The sequence below is a fragment of the Lepus europaeus genome, chromosome 7, assembly GCF_033115175.1.
Source record: "Lepus europaeus isolate LE1 chromosome 7, mLepTim1.pri, whole genome shotgun sequence".
Taxonomy (NCBI): Eukaryota; Metazoa; Chordata; class Mammalia; order Lagomorpha; family Leporidae; genus Lepus; species Lepus europaeus.
Window position 1 is genome coordinate 109,628,604 of NC_084833.1, and position 25,401 is coordinate 109,654,004.

The 25,401-nt window shown below is 48.4% G+C and overlaps 1 protein-coding gene across 1 annotated transcript in view; it reads left to right on the forward strand.

Annotated features, from left to right (window-relative positions):
• Positions 1-25,401, forward strand: part of SORL1 (sortilin related receptor 1) — a 175,305-nt gene that overhangs the window by 70,821 nt on the left and 79,083 nt on the right. The window contains exons 12-18 of the mRNA XM_062197223.1: positions 2,158-2,246; positions 11,784-11,962; positions 13,188-13,374; positions 18,415-18,540; positions 19,002-19,087; positions 23,325-23,497; positions 24,487-24,618. Of these exons, the coding sequence (XP_062053207.1) occupies positions 2,158-2,246; positions 11,784-11,962; positions 13,188-13,374; positions 18,415-18,540; positions 19,002-19,087; positions 23,325-23,497; positions 24,487-24,618 (972 nt within the window). The remainder of the gene's footprint in view (positions 1-2,157; positions 2,247-11,783; positions 11,963-13,187; positions 13,375-18,414; positions 18,541-19,001; positions 19,088-23,324; positions 23,498-24,486; positions 24,619-25,401) is intronic.

Genomic DNA, 25,401 nt, shown 5'->3' on the forward strand with positions numbered 1-25,401 from the left:
TATTTATTTGAGAGAGAGTTACAGAGAGAGAAAGGTCTTCCATCTGCCACTCCCCAAATGGCCTCAATGGCTGGAGCTGAGTCTTTCCAAAGCCAGTAGCCTGGAGCTTCTTCAGATATTCCATGTGGGTGCAGGGGCCCAAGGACTTGGGCCATCTTCCACTGCCTCCCCAGGCCACAGCAGAGAGCTGGATCCGAAGTGGAGCAGCCAGGACTCAAAGTGGTGCCCATATGGAATGCCGGCCTGCTATGCCCCAGCAGCAGCCCCCCTCCATGAATTTTGAGATTGATTTTCTAATTCTCTGAAGAAAGTCCTTGGTATTTTGATAGGGGTTCCATTGAGTCGGTAAACTGCTTTGGGTACTAGGACATTTTGATGTTAATTCTTCCAATCTGTGAACTTTTTGTCATCTTCAATTTCATCTTTGTTTTAGAGGAAGAACTAGCACCAATTTTCAAACTATCTCAAACAACTGAAAGAGAAGGGATGCTGATCTTGAATCCATAAATTTTGGTTTTCCAAATTTGGGAAAGTTCCAGCCATTATTTTCTCAGATATTTTTTTCTGCTTCACAGGTTTTTGGCACTTTCAGAAAAAGCACATTGTTCCTTTAGAATAGATAATTCTACTGATCTATATTTATTTTCCAGTTCACTAGCACCTCTGTCATTTCTGTGCTGATGTTGAGACTGTCAGTGAATTTCTTATTTCAGACATTGTGATTTTCCATTCGAAAATTTGTATTGAGTTCCATTTTATTTTCCCCAAAACATTTGCAGCTATCTGGGGGATAGCTTTTGTCTTTGGTTCATTCCACATGTGGTTCCCTCCCTACCCCATGGAATATGGTTAGCGTAGGTATTTCAGCATTCCAGTAGACATGTTGTCTTGGGATTTGTGCCCATCAATTGTCTTTTTCCTTGAGATGAACTTGTTTTCTAAGTGCATCTGCATATTGCATGGCGAATACTTGGTTCATAGTCTGGACACACCAGTGAAATGCATGGGGTGAACTCTTCTGGAGGTTGTGGGATTGTGTTTTAGGAGAATCAGCCAGTTTTAGCTCTGTCTGTATGCATAGTCTTGCTTCCTGTGGGTGGTAGCTCAAATGCCAGTTCAGTCTGCTAAGCCTTTGCTCTGCTGTTTGGTTCTGATTCATCCATGTATAGTTGAGGGATCAGGCTGTGAATTATGTAAATTCATACACAGAATTAGGGGGTTTATTTGTTTGCCACCCACCCTGCTTCTGGGACGCCATCCACACTCCCCCCAGCCTGCACGGCCTCCTTTTCCTGGTTCCTTTGGCGGAAGTGGTTTTTATAGAAGTTGGAGCTGCCTGGCTGTGCCTGAAACTCCATGACTGGGACCTTCTTTTGGGGCCAGGCTGCTCCAGGAAGCCCGTAACTGTGTGGGTGGCTTCCCTAGGATTTATGTCCTCTCTACCCACTGCCTGCCTCTGTGTACTTTTTAGCATCCTCTGGCAGCGGTTTTCTGTATTCTGTCCAGAATTTTCTGTTGTAATTAGGTACAGGGAGGTTTTACTCTTACAGTAGGTTGAGAACTCCAAAGTTAATTTATATTTATTTATTTATTGTCTGTCTATTTATGAGAGTACACACTCCCATCTGCCCCTTCACCCCCCAGATCTGCTTAGCAGCTGGACTGAGCTGATGGCCAGGAGCTGCAGATGCAGTCTCCATGAGTGGCAGGACCCATTTACTTGAGCCGTTACCACTGCCTCCCAGGGCCCACATGAGCAGGAAGCCAGGGTCAGGAGCTGGAGCTGGGTACACCGGTGTGGGAGGTGGGTATTTTAACCACTAGGCTAAATGCTCTCCCACAAAGTTAACTTTTAATCCTTGGTTGTTGTGAGTCAAGAGATTTGGGTGTGAGCCCAGCTTCTGCTGTTTAGAGTATTAACCCCTTGTTTCTGCATTTGGGAATAAAATTGGAATCCAAGAACTGGCTCTGCCTGTACCCAGGATTGTGTGGGCAGCTGAGATAGTAATGGAGGTGAACATGTGCTAAATTGAAGAATTGTATCCAGGTGGTGGCCCTGGCGCCGTGTCTGAGTGTGCATGAGTGTGGCTTTGCGCGTGTGTGTCTGCTGCACCGTGTGCTCGTACAGTGGCGTCACCAGCAGCTCTTCCCCTCCAGGCACTTCCTGGACCTCACTACTACACATGGGGAGACCATGGCGGCGTCATCATGGCCATTGCCCAAGGCATGGAAACCAACGAACTGAAGTAAGTGTTCCTGCTTTTCTGGTTCGAGCTTTTCTTTTGAGCAGCAGACTGTTCCCAGACGTTTCTGTCCATGATTACAAGTGGATTATCATGCACAGCCCTGCGTTGTGGGGTTTGTGACCTCTGGATAGGACAGAAGTTGTCTGTAAGATGGGAATAATAACATGCCCTTCCCGTCTCCAGGAAGCATAAGGAACAAGTGAAATCGTTCTATTGATCTGAAAAAGTATATTCTGTGTAAAGAATTAACCATGACTAAGACATTAACCAGTGACTCTTTAACTTGCCTTTTTATTTTTGCTTTGCACAAGTTGACATCCAGAGATACACCCATGGAAGGGTCATAATAAATCGTGATAAATATTCATAACACTTGAATGATATCAGTTACAGAGTGCGTATAACTTGACAGCTAAGTGCTTCTGCTGTTTGGTTTTGGGGGTTCTCAGAGCGGGAGGGGACATTGAACACTGAGGGTTAACCGCTTCATTTTACAGGTGAGCAGTCAGAGGCTCAGCAAGGTGAGGTAGCGTGCCTGAAGCCAGGGCTGGCTCTCAGGTCTGTAGATTGCGTCCTGGACTCCTCGCTGTCTGTTATTCTGCAAAGCAACACTATCAAGGGTTAGTAGCCTTGGTGCCCTTGAGTCCTGATTTTCTGAGAACCACCCCGTCTTCTGATTCCTTTTGCCTGAGTTACTGGATGATTAGTGAAAGGTCAGGGCAGACCGGACCTCACTGAGCTCAACCCATCTGATGGATGCTGGACAGAGTGGCAAGAACTGCCGTAATCTTACTGCGAGGACGGAACCTTTCTCTCCCTTGGCTTCCTTCGGAGTGAGGAGCAGCAGCAGGGGAGAGGTGGGCGGTTCAAAGAAGGTGATCTCAGCAGCCGACTTTCCCCCGATGGTTCATCAGCGTGCGCTGAGCTGCCTGGTCTCCAGGAAGCAGAGAGAAGCACATTGCTGGTGTGTGGCTGCTCTCAGTTCCATGTGGCACTGCGCAGGCGAGGCAGCAGCGCAACCCTCTGTCTGTATTTCAATTGACATCTGCTCAGCTGAGGACAGTCACCAAGCATGATGCTTCCCAATTGATACAGTGATTTATATATCTGTCCATTCAATTCCCTTCTTGCACAGTTAGCCAGCACTCGCTGTGCCTGGGGCCGTGTGTCTGAACAGGAAGCAGCACTCCGCCCTCTAGGTGTAAGATAGAGGAGGCAGAGGCTGTGGTGTGTGAGACGTGCAGGCCACGTGGTTTGCCTTCCTAGGAGTACATTTCATTCTTTGTGTGGCTTTCAGGTCTCGGAGTGGGCTCTTGATTTCCCTTGTTTAACTTCACTGCAGATTACATTAGCATTCCAGGCTGGCTCCCCTGAAGGACTTCGTGTGATTCTAGTCCTCTCACACCATCTGTCGGTGCGCCCGTGCTCCGGGAACACAGCGTCACTCTGTGCTAGCCGGAGCAAAACACGATCAGGAAAATAAAGCCGCTGCCAGGAGACCCCAGCGCCCTCCCCAGCCATTTCCGAAAGGACTCTGGGGTGGTAGCCGTTGGGGGTCACACACACTGCAGCCTTCCTCTCTGTACCGCTCCTTGGGAGATGTCTGGACGAAGCAATTGCACATATGAAGCTGGAGACGGGCTTCCTGCTGACAGGTGCCCGTGTCCCAAATACCACCTGAGCTTGGCCTACATCTGCTTAGCCACCACCTGGCGTTTCCCCAGTTTGTTGCCCACGGAGGTGTTTTGCTTCTCCTCCGGCTGCTCTGAGACACAGGAGGTAATATTCCTATCACCAGGCCATGGTGGGGATTACTGTGATTCCCCTGCCTGGGCAGAGGCTGCTCGTGATGGCAAAACTGGGTTTCTGTTGCTGGGTCTCGGGGCCATCGGCCTCCCTAGCCATGGCAATGTCTCTCCTTTGAGTCTCACAGCACTTCTCTGCTGTCTGATTAGTTAGCATTGATCACATTCTTCCTCGGTTCTTTTAATTACATGCTTGAGCTCTTCTATTCGTTAGCAAAGTCTTTGTAGACAAGTATTTCTGTTCTATACAGGTTAGCAGGCCTTTAGAAATATTTGGTCAATAAATAGATCATTCACACTTAGTCTTCTGAGATTGCTTGTAATTTTTTTTTTTTTTTTACTGATTTATAAAATTGGGAGGGATCAAGGTCATGGGCCAGTTGCATATCCCCCAGCAGGGACCACTGCTGTTGTGTTTTGTGTAAATGGAAACCCCTGGGGCACAAATGGGAGTGGCCACTCCCTGGAGGTGTGAAGTCTGGTGATTGGCACCTGAAGTGGCCCAAACCACCTTTCTGTTTTCACACAGGAAATTGCATGATTTAGTTATATGAGTTAGTGCCCAGGCTGGAGCTTAAGCTTCTCTCTCTTGGGAATCATTTCAGTTCCATTATGCAAACATTTCTTGCACATCTACAGTGAAGCCCACGTGCCAAATACCAAGGAGACAGTAGGAGTGAGGCCTTCCCCCCAGTTCTGTGGCCATGCTGGGGCTCTGTGATGTCTCCCAGCCAGGAGAGGCTGAGAGGAGGGGCTTGCTCTGAGGGGAACTCTGACCTGACACTTACTGGTCTTTGGAGAGGAGAACCTGATAGGACTGAGCCTGCCCCAGGAGAGTCAAGAGGTACTGGGGACAGAGCTTCTGTTGGAACGTGGTTTAATAAGTAAGAGCCAGGCACTTGTGTCCCTGGGTGGCTGTTTTTAAAAAAATTATTCACGTCTTTCTGTCCCTGATTAGCACCGATAACTAAGAGTTGACTGTTATTTGTTTCCGCTTCTGCCTTGGTTCTCTTCTGAGACCGGTCCCTTTGTTACTGATAATTGAAATTGAGAGCAAGAAGCAGAACGCTTTGTTTTGCTGTTGTGTCTGCATGTCGGAAATGAGTAAATCAGGGCCCGAGAGGGGGATGCGCGCAGGCCTTCATCCGGCTCGCTGCCGCGGAGCCTGCCTGCACAGGGCGCGTGTGCGTAATCCGTGCTCTTGTGTTTTGCTCCCTGACCGAAACAGTGCCAACACCGGTGAGTCTACCTGATCACAGCAGACATGCAGCCGTGTCTGTTCTTCTCGCCAGTCTGCTTGTCAGCAGGATGATACTGTTGGTGGACACGGATGATATTTTTGGGCTTGCCCCAGTTCATCTGACCTCTAAGGAGATTTTATTTTTTTATTTCACTGGGCTTCCCTCTGGGAAACCTGAGAAGCGCCTACAAAGGCTGCGTGCAGCAGAGCAGCTGTCTGGTCTGGACATGCGTTCTGGAAGAAGCTGTGCGGGGGACAGTTCCAGAATGCAGGGGACAGCAGTTAAGCTCTGCACTTGATGGCAGCACTAGGGTTCGTGTTGTCAGCGCTCCTAGTATCAGCACTGGTGGCTAACACTTAGTGGAGCACTTGCACAGTCGGCCATCCCTACTCCAGTCCGGCCTCTTAAGGTGTACAGGAACAGGTGTTTTGCTCACCTTTAAACTGTTGAGAAATTGAGCGACAGGGTGAAGAGAAACAAGAGGAAAGTCCAGTAGTGCTTATCTCATTTCCTCCCACAAGCAGTAATTAATGCTCCTTTGGTATGCCAGGAAAGATGCCAGGGACAGAAGTCGGTAAGAGGCCTTGTTCCCGATGAATGGCAGTCCTGTAGAACACGCTCACGAAGTTGGGTCATTTAAATATGAGAGGGTATGAGACGGAGGTGAGCATGGGGTGCAGTGGGAGCCAGAGCGAGGGCAGCCCGGTGGTGCTGTCTGGGACAGGAAGGCTTCTGGGAGGAGGTGAGACTTTGAGCTGAGACTGAAATGTAACAACCAAGGTCAGAATGGCACTGGAGAGCTAGAAAGGGTTTGCACCAATGTGGCAGCGTGACTCTGTGGAATCTTTAATGTTAATGGAATGCAAGTTAGGAGATGGGGAGAAGTGAGAAATGAGGCTTGGTGTGGGGATGTAGCCAGCAGCCAGGTCCTGGGAACCTTAGCAAAGAGATGAAACCATGCTTTTGAGGCAAGGGTCCCTCTGAGGGTTTTAACTAGGGGCATGAAAGGGCCAGCTTTGCATTGTAGGAAGACGGCTTTGGCAGAGTGAGGAGGATGAATTTAACAGGAGCAAGACTTGGGGTGAGTGGTGATGCTGGAGGTGTGTTTGAGGCCTCAGGCTGCAGGGGGCATGGGGGAAGGTGACCCTGGCACTCCTAGCAAAGCAGGGGTAGAGGAGTAGGCTTGCAGGGCCCTGTGATCAGCGCAGACTCGGGCACTGTGCATTGAAGTGGCTGTGGCGTGTCCAAGGGAGAGGTCCAGCAGGCTTCTGGATGCATTACGTCTGCTGGTTCAGCCTTCCACGCATCTTTGCAAGATATTTCTCTGCCCTAATTGATGGACCATCATCTAGTCTCTTCTTTGTCCCTGGAATGGGGGATTTGCCAGACTGAAAGGTGCTTCAGTTTCATTTTGAAACAATTTGTTGTTCATATGCTCATTGATTTATCCACTCATTTTATGAATGAACATTTTCTGGTGAGAGAGAGCCCAGATCCTCTGCACGCTGGCTTCTGTGCAGTGGGCGTGGCCCTGCTCCCTGGACACACACAGGCTGCAGAAAGCTTCCCAGGTATTTGAGGAGCCTGTCCGTGTCCTCCTGAACATGTGCTGTTCTGTGGAAAACATCCCCCGTTCCTTTCCTCATGATCTGTAGCATGCAGAATCCCCACCTCTGGGCTGCCACTTCCGCCCTGCATCGCCACGGCAGTGCCTTGTGTATGGGCCCTGGGTCTGCCTCCGAATGTGTGGAACACGCAGAAGACGTTGGGACCTATCCCTATGATTGGGACAGGAAGATAAGCACCCAAGTCTGCACCTGACATTTTTGATAACCCCCGCAACAGTGGCGGGTCCTGGAAAGTTTTATTCAAATCGCATAAGCAGTTCTAAAGGATGCATGTAAGTTGTGTAGAGCTTTCCCATTACTCTGGAAGATACCCACCTGTGCCTTCCCAGGCAGTGTACCCTACCCCCGCCCTCCCGCCCCAGTCTGCGGCACCCACTGAGCCGATTTCATTGTCATCCCTACAGGCCAGTGCTGCCTATTCCAGAATTCTGTATGTTTGTGTCTATTTGATGTCTGACTTTTGTTCAGCATATAATATTTTGGGATTTAGCCATCTTATATCGTGTATTAGTAGGCTGAGTTCAAGTTAACTTAAAAATTCAGAGATCTCTTTCTCTTGTGGATCTTAGTCAAGAGCGGAGGTTCCCCATCTAACACTTGAGCAGGTGGGGTTTGGAACTACATATGGAACTTTGTTTTCAGTCTCCTGTTTGCTTACTCTTTTGCTGTCAGAAAGCACTCTCAGTCCCGCGATTGACCGCTGTTATCTGTGCGAGTTGCCCAATACCCCTTCCAGATTTGGTACACTCACTGTCCAAATTGCTGTCCAGATCCCTGACAGATGTGCTGAGCTCTGTGAGACAGGGAGGCTTGCTGTGGGCTGAGATCAGACCATCTCGCAGCATGCTGGGGATTTGTTGGACGAGCTGTGAGTTTTATCTGTGTGGTCCACAAAGATTATCATAAAAAGAAAAATCTTCTGTGTCATCATCCTGTTCTTTAAGCATTTCCAGGAGAAAAGGGTATAGGGTTGCTCTGTTGTGACTTGTGTGTATGGAACCATTTAGGTCCCCATCCCTGGCTTCCTCCTTTAACGTAAGTGCTATCAAATCACCTGACTTGTAACCGTGCCAGAAATCACCTTTTCTTCTTTAGGAAAATACAATTATTTTCCCTCTTCTAATCTTTTTTTTTTTTACAAAAAGATTTATTTGTGTGTTTGAAAGGCAGAGTGACAGACATGGTGTGGTGGTGGTGGGGGGGGGACAGAGAGGCAAAGAGAGAGAGAGATGGATATATCTTCCTAATGTTTGTTTACTTTCCAAATGCCCACAACAGCCTGGCCTAGGCCAGGATGCAACCAGGAGCCCAGACCTCCAGCCGAGTCTCCCACGAGGGTGGCAAGGGTGGCAGGAACCCAAGTACTTGGGCTATCACCTGTTGCCTCCCAGGTACCTTAGCAGGAAGCTGGAAGAGAAGTGCAGAGTGGCGGGACTTAAATGAGGCACTCTGATATGGGTGCAGGTATCATGGCCATGGCTTAACCTACTGTGCCACAATGGGACCCCTCTTCTGGTCTTCTCTATGATTTTTCTAAAGATCGTTAAAAGATCTATCTTTAAGACTTTCCAGTCTCTAAAATTTATTTTGTAATAGTTTCCCTTTAATTCATATATATATATATATATATATATATATATATATATATTTTTTTTTTTTTTTGGTCTTGTCTAGTTTGACCATTCTCCTTGATAAAGATAAAAGCAAAATGGAAATTCCTTTGTGATTATTGATACCACTGGCTCTCAGAACAGTACTCGTATTTCTTTCTAATCCTTTTAGAACTTTCTAGAACACCATCCCATCCCTGTACCAGTTGTTTTGGTAATTTGCAACACATTCCTTGACTCATTTTGAACTGTGTCATAGGGCTACTGTTCCAACAGACTCCCAGCTGGAAGAATTACAGCTGGAATGAGTAATGAATAATTAGCAGATTACTGCTGCCCTGTAATTTTTTTTTTTTTTTGCTCCGTATCATATGACTTTTATCTTGAATGTATTCTTGAAAACTCTGGGCTCATTAGGGACCTTTCTATGCAGCCTCATGTTAGCCCCCTGAGTTGCACATCCACCGCTCTTTCTCCATTTTACAATATCTGTTGTTACATTGTGATATTGTGAGTATTGGTATCTGACCTTCCATCTTCTTGGGAGTTTTTGACCATGGGATTATGTCTATAATTTTACTTCAACAGTTTGAATTCTCTATTTTTAAAAGCTGGAATGTTTTATATTCCATGATTTATGAATAAAAAGGTGGCGTGATTTTTTTTGAAAGATTTGTTGCTTTCACTTCACCAACACAGTCTCTCCTTTAGGTTTCAGAATTCAGTCCAAAATAGATGTTCCCTTAACTGCTATGTCTGGGAATGTGACCATCCATTCCCCCACAATTCTGTTTTCTAAATGAGAATTCTATCCTAAGACATAAGGCTGTGCGTGACTGTGCACCTGCTGGTTAGTCTCATGAATGAGCTATTTTCAGAGTCCTCTGGAAACCTCTTGAGAATTGGGGTGATTCATTTCCTGAAGTTGTCTTGGGTTTGTGGAGCTCTTAAATGGAATTAACTTGGCGATGTACAAATAAATGGACTTTCAACATTATCGGAGAGCAGGAGGGTTGCTGCCATTATGTCTGGTTAATAGGCCAACACTGCACATCCAGTTTGCATTGAAAGTGGTACTAAGCTTTTGGCTCCTCACACTGGGCAAGGAAGAAATTGAGCAAGGTCACTTATCCAGATACCTGCTTCCAAATTCACAGAACTCCAAAGTCTACAAACAGATGAGAACTTGTTGTAGAACACCTCCCTTAGCCTCCTGGTGAGGTTCGTCACCTTGCTGCATAACTCTGCCGCTTGATGTAACTCCTGGCCTGCTCGTAGAGGTGTCAGTCATCTCAGTGTGAGAGGAAGTGTTTAGATTGAATGATGTCATGAAAAAGCTTTCCGTCAGTCCTAGAATCCAGAGGGAATAAAAGTAAAATTGCAAAAATAATGAGGAAAGTGAGAAAAAAAGTTTGTATATGATTAGAGAGAGCCCCAGAGGTCCTGTGATTTTAAAGAGAGCTCCGAGTGACTTCTCCTGGGTTTGTATCAAGCGGATTCCTCCCGCCCCCAGGCCCCTCAAGGGTCTCCTCTTATTCCTCCCCTTCTTCTTCTTCCTCTTCTTCAATACAAAAGGGAATTTAAAATTAGTTCACTTGCTTAAATGCTGCTTATTTTTTCAAGAGCTTGCTTCCTTACCTTCAGACTTTTCCCAGGATATTTTTCCTCTAACTTTTTACTTTCCTTTTTTTAAAGATTGTATTTATTTTTTTGAGAGGTAGAGTTACAGACAGAGGGAGAGATAGAAAGGTCTTCCATCCGCTGGTTCACTCCCCAGTTGGCCACAACGGCCAGTGCTTCACTGATCTGAAGCCAGAGGCCAGGTGCTTCTTCCCGGTCTCCCACGTGGGTGCAGGCACCCCAAGCACTTGGGCCATCTTCTACTTTCCCAGGCCACAGCAGAGAGCTGGATCGAAAGAGAAGCTGCCGGGACTAGAATCGGCGCCCATATGGGATGCTGGCGCCACAGGAGGAGGATTAACCTACTGCGCCACAGTGCCAGCCCCGCTTTTTACTTTCCTGATTTTTAAGATCACACAAAGTAGGAAGAATACCTGTGTAATCTTCATCCAGAGTCATCAGTTAATTTTTTGCCAGTTTGCCTTGATTCTATCATCAGTCTTTTCCCTCTTTTCTTTCCTTTTCTTCCTTTGTTCTTCTCCCCCCTCCCCCGCTCTATTTCTCTTTCTTCCTCTCTCCCTCTTTCCTTCCTCCTGTCCTTCCTAGCTTAATCATTTGAACAATAAGTTGCCTACATCATGTCTCTTCACAACTTAATATTTAAACTTGTATCTCTACTAAGGACATTTTCCTATATAATCATAATGTCATATCATGCTTAAGAAAATTAACGTGAGCTCAGTATTATTTATAGACTCTATTTTCTTAGTTGTCCTGTGACGTCTGGTTCCCTTTCTTCCCTCATTCAGGATTTGGTCAATCTCGAAGAAACCTGTATTGAATTTATGTATTATGAATGCATTTACGCCTTTCCTTCCTCTGTTAACCAACCGAACCTCTTCCTTTTTATCCGTTTGCTTCTCATGCCCTTGGTGTCGTCGAAGAGTCCAGAGCAGTGATCATAGAGAATGCCTTTCCTCGTGCATCTGCCCAGAGTTGGAGAATAGTGCCCCTCTGGTGCGGTGGTCCTCAGCCCTTTATTCAGGAGACACGTAACGTCAGGTTGTGCTGACGCTGCTGTTACGTTCGGTGAAGTTTACGACTCTGAGTGTCCACTGGAAAACTGCATTTCCCCAGTGTCGTGAATGAGTCTTGTATGAATAAGACTGTGAACATCCGAGTCCCTGACACTTCCAACAGGTGGTTTTAGCATCCAATGATGCACCTGAAGTTTCCTCATTCCTTTATTGTTTTTAATTTTTATTAGGTGGTATTCTCTGTTAATATAAGAACAAAAAAACCCTCCCTTCTTCAGTTCTCTCGCTTGCCATCATTAAAGACCCATGCCCTGTTTTCTTCAGTGGTTAATCTGTTACCATTTTTCTCTTTTGTGTTCAAATTTTTCTAAATTTGGCCAGCTGGAGCGCCCAGGAGGCTGGTCCCCGAGTCCTTTGGGGCTGGCTGTGCGAGTCTCTTGGGCTTCCTTTGTTTCTGGCGCAAACATCCTTGTGCTAGCCTAGCTCAGCCGTTTCTCCAAGCAGTCCTGCTTCCTGGTCCTGGTGAACGTGGTCTGGAGCCGAGTGCCTGCCTTGGAGACTTTCCTCACCAGGATGCTCTCACTTGCCTTGGGCAGGTACAGTACCAACGAAGGGGAGACCTGGAAAGCCTTCACCTTCTCCGAGAAGCCCGTGTTTGTGTACGGGCTCCTCACGGAACCCGGAGAGAAGAGCACGGTCTTCACCATCTTCGGCTCCAACCAGGAGAACGCTCACAGCTGGCTCATCCTCCAGGTCAATGCCACAGACGCTCTGGGTAAGCCGTTGTCTCTCTGCCCTTTGCCCGGAGACATTTACTGACCTCTTGTTATGGGCAAAGCTCCAGCTTGGACATCAGGTACTTGGATGAGTTCATGATCCATTGGAGGAGAAGGGCACGTGCAAGTTGGTGACAAAGCCAGGGAGGTACATGAGGATGCACTGTGTTATTCTTCATGCCTTCATGTCCTTACGCAGTCCCTGGCACACAGCAGGCACGTGTATGTCTGTTGATGAATGAATGAAAAGCACTCTCCCATATCAGTAATTCCAAGGGGACACAGTCCGTGAGTGCGCTTGACTGTCTGTGAAGCAGGGTGCTGGTGATGCAGAGGCCTCTCCAAGCCATCGAGGGTACAGCCACGACCTGCCCTTTCCTAACTCTGCCCTGGCTGGCGTCATCCCGGCTGCCTGCTCATCCCTTCTCCACTGGTTGAAATCCCTTTGTTGTTTCAGGGTCCATTCTGATGTCCCAGCTAAAAGACACCCCCTCTGCTCTGTACCCAGACCTAAGTACACTCATCACAGCTTGAATGACACAGCTGAATGATGTGTGTACCTTACAAACAAGAACGTGTGCATATCTTTGTTTTATCTGCTGGATAGCCGGATAGCCTTTCAGTAGGGATTTCATGAAGACTTGTGGATTTGAATTGCATTCCACTGGTAGCTGTGCTTCAGCTTCAGGGTGGTATTTGATCGTACTACAGAAACATAAGAAAAGACATGAAACACCCATGTAAACATAGGCACACTTTGCCCTTGGGGTAGTAAGCACACACTGCTTATGTTTCTAAGTTGAGTGACCATGCAAGTTGTCTTGCCGTGTCTCACCTTCCTGCTGTGAAAGTCCTGTCCCTTCAAGTGGGGCAGGTGAATTCTCCATTGTTCTGGGACCATGCTGCCAGGTGGAAGCAGGCAGGGAACAGTGCCCCTGACAAGGGATTCAAGCTTCCCCTGATGACTGTGGAAAGAAACACCCCAGGTTCGTGTTTCAAAAGAGAACTTCTGAGTGTCCTAAAGTAATTCCGAAGTTTGCATGGTGCCCAAAGGTGGCTCTCCTCTTCCCAGCTTTCTCAGGCTGACTCAAGTCCATTAGGGCCTTGGGACAGCTCCTGAGGTCTGTGGCTTGCTGGTGGCAACAGGATGGACAGGAAGTGATGAGCAGGGAAACCCTGCATGGGCCTGCCTCTCACGCTCTGTACTGTACTTCTCTCCCCCAGGGGTTCCTTGCACAGAGAATGACTACAAGCTCTGGTCACCATCTGATGAGCGAGGGAATGAGTGTTTGCTTGGACACAAGACTGTCTTCAAACGGAGGACCCCGCACGCCACATGCTTTAACGGAGAAGACTTTGACAGGCCAGTGGTTGTGTCCAACTGCTCCTGCACCCGGGAGGACTATGAGTGGTGAGCTCTTCTGCCATGGCTGGGGAATCACCGTGTGTTTTATTCATTTAGCAGTATAGGGGGAGAAGACTAAGGCATGGGCACTCTGTTAAGTAAGGCAAGGAATAGAAAGGAGCAAGTACCGAGTAAGCAACACGAGGCGCTTCTTACACAGGTTGTCCTTGGTACAGCCACGTACTGCGTGTTGTACGGCCACCCAGGGAGGCCGCAGCAACTTATTCAGGAGCAAATAGCTCTGGAGTGTCTGTCCATGAGCGGAACTGAGGGACGGAAATGTCTGAATTTTCCGTCGTGGGTAATTCTTTTTCCTTTGGACCCCTTTTCTAAGAGGATTTATGTCCTTGTCTGAAATGAGGGAGTGTTAGTATGTGTATTTTTGGCATCATTCATTATTTCTTGAGCAAAACATGCCAGGCACTGCTGAGAATGCTTAAAGTGGAAGTAGTGACATGGGAGGAAGTAACTGACAGGTGATGGAAAGCAGCAGGTGCCTTGAAGGGGCGTCGGTTTCTTCCCCTGTGATTAATGACAGGAAGAGGAGGGCTGTGATTTGCCGTTTGGGAACCGGGAAATTTCTAGATGAAGCACGTGGGTGTACAGAGAGGTTGCCCTGCAGCCATGTGGCAAGGGTGTGCAGGCTTGGAGCCAGGAAAGTGTGGCAGGGTACGAGAAGTGGGGCAGAGTGGAGAGGAGGCTGAAAGAGGGCCTACGGTCAGAGAAGCAACCCTGGAGGGTGTGCGCCTTATCCCGTCAGCCCCGTCGGCACAGTCAGCCTTGGAGGGCGTTTGAGGCAGGCCGATGGTCAGAAGAGAGCTGTGCTGTGGGCAGACAATTGTGGCAGTGGAGGATCTGGGGTCCCAGAGCCCCCGACTGTCTCAGCGATAATAACTCAGGAGATGGTTGTTGCAGGTTGGTCAGCGGTATCAGCAGAGCACAGGCACTGAACAGAGACACAGAACTCAATTTCAGTGGGAGCCGAGGCACAGAGGCAGCCATGCATACTGTTTCTGGCTGAAGCCAGAAACTACTCATGTGTTCTAGGTGAGAGGTTGGAACAGGGACTCGGAGTCAGTCTTTCAGGCTTCCTAGGCTGTGTGGTTTCTGTGGTCTCTTGTTGTAACCACTGAGCTGTGTCCGTGGAAGCTCCAGTAGTTGAGTGACGTCTGTTGTGGATAAATGGTCCTGGCTGTGATCCACTGAAACCTTATTTACAGAAGCAGCCAGCCAGGGGCAGCCATTTAGCCTAGTGGTTAAGGTGCCTGCATCCCACATCAGAGTGTGTGTTTGATTCTTGGCCATGGCTCCTGACTTTGACCTTGACTTTCTGTCAGACCCTGGGAGGCAACAGTGCTGGTTCAGGTAGATCCCTGTCCCTCAAATGGGAGACTTGGATTGAGTTCCTGGCTTCTGGCTTCAGCCTCAACCTGGCCCTGGCCATTGCAGGCTCTGGAAGTGAATCAGCACATGGGGGCTTATTTCTCTCTCCCTCTCTCTCTCTCTCTCTGAAATAAATGTATAAAAAAATTGTACAAACAAAAAGCCACCCAGATTTGGCCTCTGTCCCACACCAATGTTTCTGGAACTTCCATGTGCCTATCATTCGCTTGGGGTCTTAAAATGCAAGCGCTGCCTTGGGGATGCTGGATTGTGCAGTTCTGCCAAGCTTCATGCAGGTGCAGCTTCTGCCTGCCCTGTGAGCAGCAAGGCTTAATCCAGACGGGACAGTCCTTCCCTTCCAAGGTCACAGCACAGATGAGCCCTGGGGATGTCAGCCCAGTGCTGTTTGCCTTCCTATATTCTGCTGTAGACACCCTGGAGTTGTCATTGTCATCTGGGACTTCTTGGCCTCAGGTTGTCCTCCCTGCGCTGATGGACACTGTAGAGGCCCTGGTCCTGGAACAGGTATTTGTTCCCTTTTGCTCCCATTCTCCAACCCAATGAATACAGGTAGCCTCCACCCATAGGTTTTGCTTCCCTTAAAGCAGCCATCCAGGATGGAACAGATTAGAAAAAAAAAAAACAAAAACAAACAAACCTGCTACAGGCCACATGAGAGGGTGAGGCTGATAGCCCCCAGGAAGTTCATTTCAGGCCATCCTGCAGTTGATGTAGCTGCTAGAAAGAAGCCAGCCTGAGTGTGTGGTCTTGGTGGGGTTGGACTGGGCGGGGGGGTGGGGTTGGGAATGGAAGTGGTCCCCGGATGGAAGACAGGAACTGAGATGAAGACGAGTGAGCTTAAGAGTGTCTGCCTGTAGGCCGGCACTGCGGCTCACTAGGCTAATCCTCCGCCTGCGGCGCTGGCACACCGGGTTCTAGTCCCAGTCGGGGCATTGGATTCTGTCCCGGTTGCCCCTCTTCCAGGCCAGCTCTCTGCTATGGCCTGGGAAGGCAGTGGAGGATGGCCCAAGTCCTTGGGCCCTGCACCCGCATGGGAGACCGGGAGAAGCACCTGGCTCCTGGCTTCGGATCAGCGTGAAGCACCGGCTGCAGCGCGGTGGCCATTGGAGGGTGAACCAACAGCAAAAAGGAAGACCTTTCTCTCTGTCTCTCTCTCTCACTATCCACTCTGTCAATCTGTCTCTCTCTCTCACTATCCACTCTGTCAATCTGTCTCTCTCTCTCACTATCCACTCTGTCAAAAAAAAAAAAAAAGTGTCTACCTGTGACTGCAGCTTCTACTGACTGAAAACTGACTTGAAAATCAGGTTCTGTCCAATAGTCTTTCAAACCTCGCAGGGAAGCCCAGCTCTTGACCTGTGCAGTCCCAGATCTCAGTCCCTTATGTCCTTGTACCTCCCCACGTTGCCAGGAAGTGCGTGGCTTTCCGAGTCTTGACAGCGCCTCCTAAAAAGTGGTGTATTTTATATTCCATCCCTGTGCCTATGCACATAATGTGTGTGTCGATACGTACCCACCTGTCATTAGGACAGTGTTTTTATGGGACAGCATTTCCTTTGACATGTGGACTGCCTTGGGTAATCTCTTTGCGGGGAGGGGAGGGAGCTGGTCTTGGTGCTTCTCAGTCTGTGGGGTCATGACTTCCCAGGAGAGAGAGTTGCCTGAGAAGGGTGCTTTGCTCTTGGAGGAAAAGGAGTATTTAGCTAAAGCTCCACCCTGTCCCTGAAAAGATCAAAGTGGCTATTCAGCAGACGTGAACCGATTTCATGAAGGGGACCTGTTGGATGCAGTAGTAAAAGCCAGAGCATTTTGAACAGTGCTCTACAAATTGCTAAGTGTTGATTATGGTGTGCTACACACAAACCACTTTGCTCTGTGTCTAGTTCTTTCATTGAGGAAATGTTTGTTGAATTGCATAAAGTAAGCTTTTTCTGGTGGAGCACATGAACATAGAAAAAAATCCCTTTGGGTTGTAGAATTTATAGCTTGAACAGGGTTTGGGGAAATATGTGACACAGTTGCATTTTATTTTTTTTAAATGTTTATTTCTTTAATTTGAAAGAGCACGCACATGAGAGCGTGCTCCCATCTGCTGGTTTACTCCCCAAATGACCACAATATGGTCAGCAATGGGTCGGGCTGAAGCCAGGCCAGGGACAGAGACCCAAGCATCTGAGCCATCACCTGCTGCCTTCCGGGGTGAGCGATAGCAGGAAGCTGGAATGGAGATTGGAGCTGAAGCCTCCACCCAGGCACTCGAGCGTGGGATGCAGGCATCTTCCGTGGCATCTTAGCTGCTGACCGCACACCAGCCCCCTCTCCCTGCCTCGTGTCAGAGTTGTCAAGTGGGCCCAGAGAGGTCACGCAGTTGAGAACAGAGCTGAGATGCCACTGGGGTCTCCTCCTTCCCACTCCAAGCTGCTGCCCATTGAGCTGGAAGATGTGGCAGCTGTGACTCCCAAATCACAGGAAGTCTTAGGGTGAACCAAGCTGCTGGTTTGCAGTGTGTAGGATGAGGAACTTAAAATGATGTAAATGGCTTATGGACAGTCTGAAACAATGTTGAATCCTTAGTCAAAATACATTGTTTTTAAAAATATTACTCTTGGGGACTGGCACCTGCAGTGCCGGCATCCCATGTGGGTGCCGATTTGAGTCCCAGCTGCTCCACTTCCAATCCAGCTCTCTGCTATGGCCTGGGAAAGCAGTAGAAGATAGCCCAGAGCCTTGGGCCCCTGCACCCATGTAGGAGACCTGGAAGAAGCTCCTAGCTTCGGATTGGCACAGCTATGTCCATTGCAGCCAGGGGAGTGAACCAGCAGGCAGAAAACCTTTCTCTCTCTGCCTCTCCTTCTCTCTCTGTGTGTAACGCTTTCAAAGGAGTAAATAAATCTTTTAAAAAAAACATGTTACTCTTTAAAAATTTATTTTTTAATTAGACTGATTATGCTAAGCCGTGTCACTGGGTGCTTGTAACTCTTTAATATTTGCTGCTAATTTTTTTCAACAAAGAGAGGGCAGGCCCAGAATCTTTGGGTGGGGAATTGGACCTATCTAACATTTAGAAGTATTTGGGGGGCCGGCCACGTAGCATAACATTTAAGCTGTTGCCTGCATCGCCAGCATCCTATCTGGGCACTGATTTGAGTTCTGGCTGCTCCACTTTCAATCCAGCTCCCTGCTAATAGCCTCAGAAAAGTAGCAGAAATGAACTGAGTGCTTGGGCTCCCTGCACCCACGTGAGAAGCTCCTGGCTTTGGCCTGGCCCAGCTCAGGCTGTTGTGGCCATTTGGGGAGTAAACCAGCAGATGGAAGATCTTTCTCTTTTGCTCTCACTCTATCTTTTCCTCTCTCTCTCTGTATCTCTGCCTTTCAATTAAATAAATAATTTTTTTAAAAAGTAGTGTTTGGTTTTTGCATGATTTGTGTCATTTTTGTATATTTATAGCATATCATAGTGACTTTCCACTTGGGATTCTGATGGAAAGCTGCTTCTGAAGATGTATTTTAGTGCAATAAAGTGAGTGTTCTTTAAATGGCCATGTTAATAACTAACACAAGTGATAGGAAGGATGTTCTGTAAAAGTCAAGAGTTGTTATGAAGTGCCTGGAATCGTAAATGACGTCCAGTTGCCTTTTCAGTGACTTCGGCTTCAGGATGAGTGAAGACTTGTCATTAGAGGTGTGTGTTCCAGATCCAGGATTTTCTGGAAAATCCTCCCCTCCAGTGCCTTGTCCCGTGGGCTCTACGTACAGGCGATCAAGAGGGTACGTATCAGGCTCACAGGGGTTTCCAGGTAGTCAGGGAAGAGAGAACCACTGGGGATCCATGCATATCCCACATTCTAGAATTCCATGTTGGCGGGTTGCAAGTAGTTTGGGCAACATTTAGTGTTTCCTACCTGCAGTGTCCAAAAAGTTCTGAGTCTGTAAGCTTCCCGGTGACTCTGGGAGCGTCTGCAGTCCTGACTTGCATGGGGAGACCTCTTCAGGGGCATTTACTGAAGAGATGTGTGTCAAAGTCTAGCCCAGGCTACTGCTCTCGCTAGTCTGGGCCTGCTGATTTATCAACCCAGCTGATTCAGGAAGACTGCAGGGCCTCCCTCTGGGTCTCTTGGAAGGTGGATGGATGGAATGTGTTCTCCACAAGCAGGAAGTACCTCCCCAGTTGGGCTGCCTTTCTGACTGTTCTCTGATGTTTCTGACTTCTTGCTTTGGTGGGGTGACAGCTACCGGAAGATTTCTGGGGACACCTGTAGTGGAGGAGATGTTGAGGCACGGCTGGAAGGAGAGCTGGTCCCCTGTCCCCTGGCAGGTAAGAGAGGTGGTTTCTCCTCTTTGACTTAATTCACCACTGTAGCCCGGATGCAGGCTTGTAGCTCTAACCCAGCAGGGAACATGATGGAAATGACAAGCATCATGGAGATTCCTTTTCCCTAACCTGAGTATCCAAAGTCAACTTGCGCATAGCTTTCCACTTCTGCGGGAATGGAAACTAGTTCGCATTGGTTCAGTTTTTCCAGGGCAGTTCCTTGTTGAGGAATATTTGCTTAGTGTGTGTGGTATGGTAGGTGTGGGGGACTACGGGGTGCCCCCAGGCTTTTGTGTCTTCCTTGATTCCTTTGTCAAAGTTGAATATAAAGACACTTGTGCCTTCTTAGGAAGTAGCTAAGTAGTCTGTTTCAGTTTTAACATAATGATACCTTAATGGAATTTTACAGATTTTCATGTACTTTTCAGTATGTTGCCAATCCTATTCACAGCCCAGTGAAGTAGATATTATCAGCCCCAACTTTATTTTTTTTAATATAAGGAAGTAGGCATTTTCAGAGGACAAGGTTAAAGGACTTAGCTAAGGTGTCACCCATCTAGAAAGCGACAAAGTGAAGATTTAGGTTCTGAGCCCCACACTTGTCACTGGACTTCACCCAAATGGCAAACGAGTCATTCTCATTATTTTAGATGAGCACGATGCCTGCTTATTAAGAAACAGCTTCATTAGAGTGATTACACGTGCTCTGAAGATGGAGTGTGTTCCAAAACGTGTTTTAAGTTGATGTAGTGGTGATGGAACGCATTCAGGTATTTGTAACGTAGACGTGAAATTACTCTGCCTACAGGAGAGCTTGGGGCTCAGCTTCCGCTCCGTCTTCTCTGGGTTTCTACTTCTTATTCCGTGAGAGCCCTGTGTTCACAGCCCTTCCGCCCACTCACGTGGCTCCTGCCTCTCCATGGAGGCAGGAGATTGGCGCTGCCCTCCCGCCGCGGCGTGCTGTGGAATGGAGCAGCCACGGCGCCCAGCGGGTCACGGGGGACGTGCGTTGTCTTCCAGAGGCAGGGCCCAGCAGCCCTCTGCTTTGCTCACTGCTTGCCAGCTTGCCTTGGTGTTTTTCATGCTAAGCTCGTTAGTCCCTTAATTTAATCTTCCATCATTACCAGGGTAATTAACATACCTCACTGCGGAGGCTCCCAGAGAACCACGGCTCCCGCAGATTCCTTCAAATGAGCAGATGATACTCAAATCTCCTCCTCACAAGAGCCATTAGCCACGAGGGCTTGGGCTAGGATGCTGTGAGCGATTGCACCGAAGGGGCTAGAGTGCATCCTCTGTAATAAATATTTTTAAAGGTAATTAGCGAGGAACAAAAAAATTTTTTCTAAGCCATCTAAACTGGCAGCAAAGGGAAACTGACAGGAGAAACAGAACAGAGGATGAAGTGGAGAAGTCTCCCTTTCAGTGTAGGCTACCTCCTAAAGGTCAAAGAAAAAAAAAGGACATGGAATCGCAGGCAGGATTTACAGAGGAGGGAAAAGCTGGTTTCCTAGGACTACCAGGAATCATCACATCTGTGCAGGGGTGAAGTTATCTCAGCAACTGGAAGGATTTGAAAAATACAGTCATTTTTCTTCCCTTTTAATTACTGTAAAAACACGCATGTCCAGGCTGTGCTGTGCCTGGCCAGGGTTGGCCAAGAATTCTGTAGCTTCTCTAGGGTAAATGCTGAGACACGTGCATGCTCCTCTGTGCCCAGCCTTAAGTGGAGTATTTCTGGACGTAGGCTCTGCGATGGGGCATTAGTTTCTTAGAAGATACAGAGTTCACAGGGTGGGGTTTCTAGTTGCTGGAGAGAGATGGGGGCATAAGGCTGGCTTCTGTGGACGGAGCCCTCACGGGCCCTGCCTCTTGACTCCCCCTCCCTCCCTGGGAATGGCAGTGGGAAGGTTTTCTGGAAAACAAAAAGGAGAGATTGGTTATCATGTGGAGGTACCTTAGATGGCTTTGAAGTGAAGTGAGACCAAAGAAAAATGGCAAACTTTCACCATATTAAACATTTTAGGTGGATTTATTTATTTGTACATTTTGTTTATTAAGGAGAGAGAGGCAGAGAAAGAGAGAGCCCCTATCTGCTGGCTCGCCCCTACAAATGCCACCATGGCTGGGTTGGGCCGTGCTGAGGCTGGGAAGCAGGAGTCGATCCAGGGCGCAGGGGACCTACGCACTTGCACCATCGCCAGCTGCCGCCCAGGATGTGTGTTGGCAGGAATCTGGAGTCAGGAGCAGGAATCTGGAGTCAGGAGCAGGGCTCTGGGTGGAATCTGGTGACTCTGATGCAGGCCCTGACCAAATGCCCACCCCGGGCTTACCTTTTGGTGCATAATCTTTGTAATGCAGGTGACTCCTATTGCTTTCACTGAATGCATGGAGTGGGGGCAGGGGCGCCTAACCAGCCATGCAGATTTGCATCTTGGTCCCATGTGCAGCGTCCTGTCAAAATAGATGCTCTTTTGAAAAAACTTTTTTTTTTTTCTAATATCTTTTTACTGTGAGTCTCTCTAGGGAGATGACCCAAGTATCAAACATTTGGTTAGGAACACAGGCTCATACCAGCAGAGTGTTGCCCTGAGTTGTGCCCTGAGGCATGATGGGCCCAGCTGCTTCTAATCCTCCTTCCCCTGAAGCCCTGTCCTCTGTGATGGGATGGCGTTTCTCTAAGTCTTGCTTGTGTGTTCTCTGCCGGTTTCTCTGGGTCAGTGCTTGTTTATCCACTCATTGTAAACGATTTTGCCTAGGTAGGCATACATGAGGCGCCTAATAATGATAGACAAGCACAGGAGCGCAAGGGCTGGGAGAGGCGGGTGGAGGCAGCCACCCCCAGGCGTCTCCCCACATTCACGGTCTGCAGGCTTTAGAGTGGGTGCCCAACACACAGACGCTTGGGAAGGATCTGGGTGTCGGCCCAGCTGCGTCCTTGGTGTCCAAGGGAGAGCACTTCCTGTAGCCAGCTGGCTGTCTGACATCAGAGCAGGTGCTCTGGGCTTGTATTCCTGAATCCTGCAAGATGGTGGTGGCAGGATAATGCTGTGACTGAAACATAGCCTGTGGACCCAGACCGCCTGGGTTCCGATCTTCGTCTGCCACTGACTGGTTTTGTGACCTTGGCTGAGTTACTTCACCTCTCTGGTCTCAGTTTTTCTCATTTGTCAAATTGAATTCCATCACACAGCTGTTAGAGCATCAAGCCGTGCCCTTACTCACCCTAAGTATATTGCATGAGAATCTGTTGAGACAGGAAGTCTTTGTGAAGCTGATGTTGTGGAACATTTTGTAAAGAGTTGAGAAGAGATGTCTGATTACCGACTCGAGTATCTCTTTTTTTTTAACTTTTATTTAATGAATATAAATTTCCAAAGTACAGCTTATGGATTACAATGGCTCCCCACCCCCATAACTTCCCTCCCACCTGCAACCCTCCCCTTTCCCGCTCCCTCTCCCCTTCCATTCACATCAAGATTCATTTTCAATTCTCTTTATATACAGAAGATCAGTTCAGTATATATTAAGTAAAGATTTCAACAGTTTGCACCCATATAGCAACACAAAGTGAAAAATACTGTTGGAGTACTAGTTATAGCATTAAATAACAGTGTACAGCACATTAAAAACAGAGATCCTACATGATATTTTTTAAAAATTAATTAATTTTCTATGCAATTTCTAATTTAACACCAGGTTTTTAAAGGAAATTAATTTGACAAACAAAAAAGCCGACTCGAGTATCTTAATAGGTTGGAAGAATAGCCATGTGTCCTTGTGAACAACACGAGTGAGGGAGCCAGTTGGTTGGAAAAGTTCGTTATGAGTCTTCAGCCTCTAATGGTCTCCGGTCAGCCAGATTGTGGAGTTGCGGGGTGTGGGCATCACAAGGGAGTGTGGTGGTTGGTGTCGCCAACCACCTGACAACTTGAGGCTGAGCTCAGCAAGGTGCATGTTGAAGCGTGCGTTCTGCAGGGTCTTGATCTCTAAGAAGATGTACCAAGTGAGACACTTTCAGATGAAGAGAGGGATCCCCTGGAGCAAGTCACTTGCTCAAGGCTGGAATGTGGTTCCCCTGCACACCTTCCGACTCTGGATTCCTTGGCTCTGCCACGCGATCCCCACCACCAGTGGGCTCGAGGAGTTTGCGTGGGAGAAAAGAGTAGCTCAGAGGTGCTAGGATCTCAGTGGCATCCCCTGGGCCCAACCTCCCGGGTGTGTTATGTGTCTCTGGCAGAAGAGAACGAGTTCATCCTGTACGCCACCCGCAAGTCCATCCACCGCTATGACCTGGCTTCCGGAACCACGGAGCAGTTGCCCCTCACTGGGTTGCGGGCAGCAGTGGCCCTGGACTTTGACTACGAGCACAACTGCCTATATTGGTCTGACCTGGCCTTGGACGTCATCCAGGTGAGTCAGCCCTTGGTCTGTGCTGGGGGCTGGGCCTTGCTAGTACCCAGTACTGATGAGCTTTAAGCAGAAAGGCCGAAGGAAATGGGTGAGTGAGGGTTTGTGTGTGGTAACTCATCTCAGGGCTGGCAGTTTTCTGTCGTATTTTTCTTTCCCTGCTACCTCTGTCTAAATAGGAAGAATAAAGGAAGCCACGTGGCACTGGCCAGCTTGTAAATGAGGTCTCACTTTTCCTGCTGGAGAGGCTTGGGATTAGCAATGTAGGATTTATAGTCATTCCCTATTGTGCCTGCTGCCTCATCAGCGTCTCTTGCCAAGCCATGGCCTAGTAACACTTGCCCAAACTAGAGTTCATGCCATTATCTACTTGAGTGTTCTGAATTCAGACCAGAACCAGGAAGTCAGCATTTGAGATCCCTGGACAGGCCAGGGTAGAGAGACATAAACTGAAACCCAGGCGTTTCAAAGGAGGGCTGCCTGATCGTTATTGCTTGTCTGTGTCACCCTTCTGAGAAGCAGTTCCAACCTGCCTTATCTAGATTCCCCGCCCAGCAGACACGTTTACAGTGCCTGGGTGTTTAGGGGTGAGGTCGGGGTGGGGCTGTCGCAGCAAAAGCACCTGACAGCTGAGCGTCTCTCGAGGGAGGACGATAAAAGCAGACACAAGAACTTAAAATTCACAGCATCAGTTGCATGTATTAAGAGCAGACCCATGCCTGAGTCTGGCATTCTTGCCTCGCAGCTCCTAGTTGAGCAGTCAGTGTTCCTAATGACACTGCAGAGGAGTATCCATGAGTAAATTCTGTTTCAAGCAGGAAGTCGTAATGCATTCTGGAAATGCTTTTGTTCAAACGCAGCTCCGTGACCAGGAGGGCCCCATCCGTTGCCAGTCCAGCCGCTTGAATAAAGGGTTGCTGCCCCAGGACTGATTTGGCAGGAGGTCATTTGAGCATTTCCTACTGTGTTTTTTAAACTTTTTGTCTCTTTAGCGCCTCTGTTTGAACGGGAGTACAGGACAAGAGGTGATCATCAACTCTGACCTGGAGACGGTAGAAGCTTTGGCTTTTGAACCCCTCAGCCAATTACTTTACTGGGTGGACGCAGGCTTTAAAAAGATCGAGGTATGTGGATTCCCGGGCTATTCTTAATGAAGCAAGCAGGTGGAGTGTCTGGGCTTAGAGCCAGGCTGATGCAGAGCTGGGAGCCAGAGGGTCAGAAGAGGCTGGACATTTCCAGAGAGTGGCCCCGGTCGTCTTCTGGAAAAGCAGGGATGGTGTCAGATGATGGGCTGCCACAAAGGGCCCACGTGAGAGAGGGTGCCCGGATCCATTAGGGATGTCATTGCGACACCTGAGAGTTTCTGTTTTTGGCTGGCAGGAACATAGAGTAATAATGGTAATGATAATGCCATATGATGCTGTAACAAGAAGAGTCTAGTGCCCCTGTCTTCACTCAGAGCAGTGATGGTGATCTCTTCATCACCATGATTGTCAGTCCACACTTCACCTGTCTGCAACCTTGCGACTCAGGAACTCCCGCTCTATGTACCCATGGCGACACCAGGGAAATAAATGGGTCCAACCCAGCAAAATCATTGTCTCGAGGAACAAAAGGACTTTCAATTGCCATAAGTCACTGCTGGGGCCCTGGGCACGGCCACAGTGCGTCTTTGTAATGCTCCCCTTGGAGATAGGGTGCTGAGGCGGGGGTGGGAGGACGGAGCCGCACAATGGGAGCCAGGAGACACAGGGTGCCAGGAGGAGTTGTAAGATACCACACTCAGCCTTTCGAGGGAGACTGGGGTTGGGCTTTACTGTGCAGGCTACAGTAGCAGGGGCCAGGGGTTCATTCCGTCCAAGCTTTGGATTTTACGTCCAAGAGGAAGGTTCATTTGTTCACTCAGC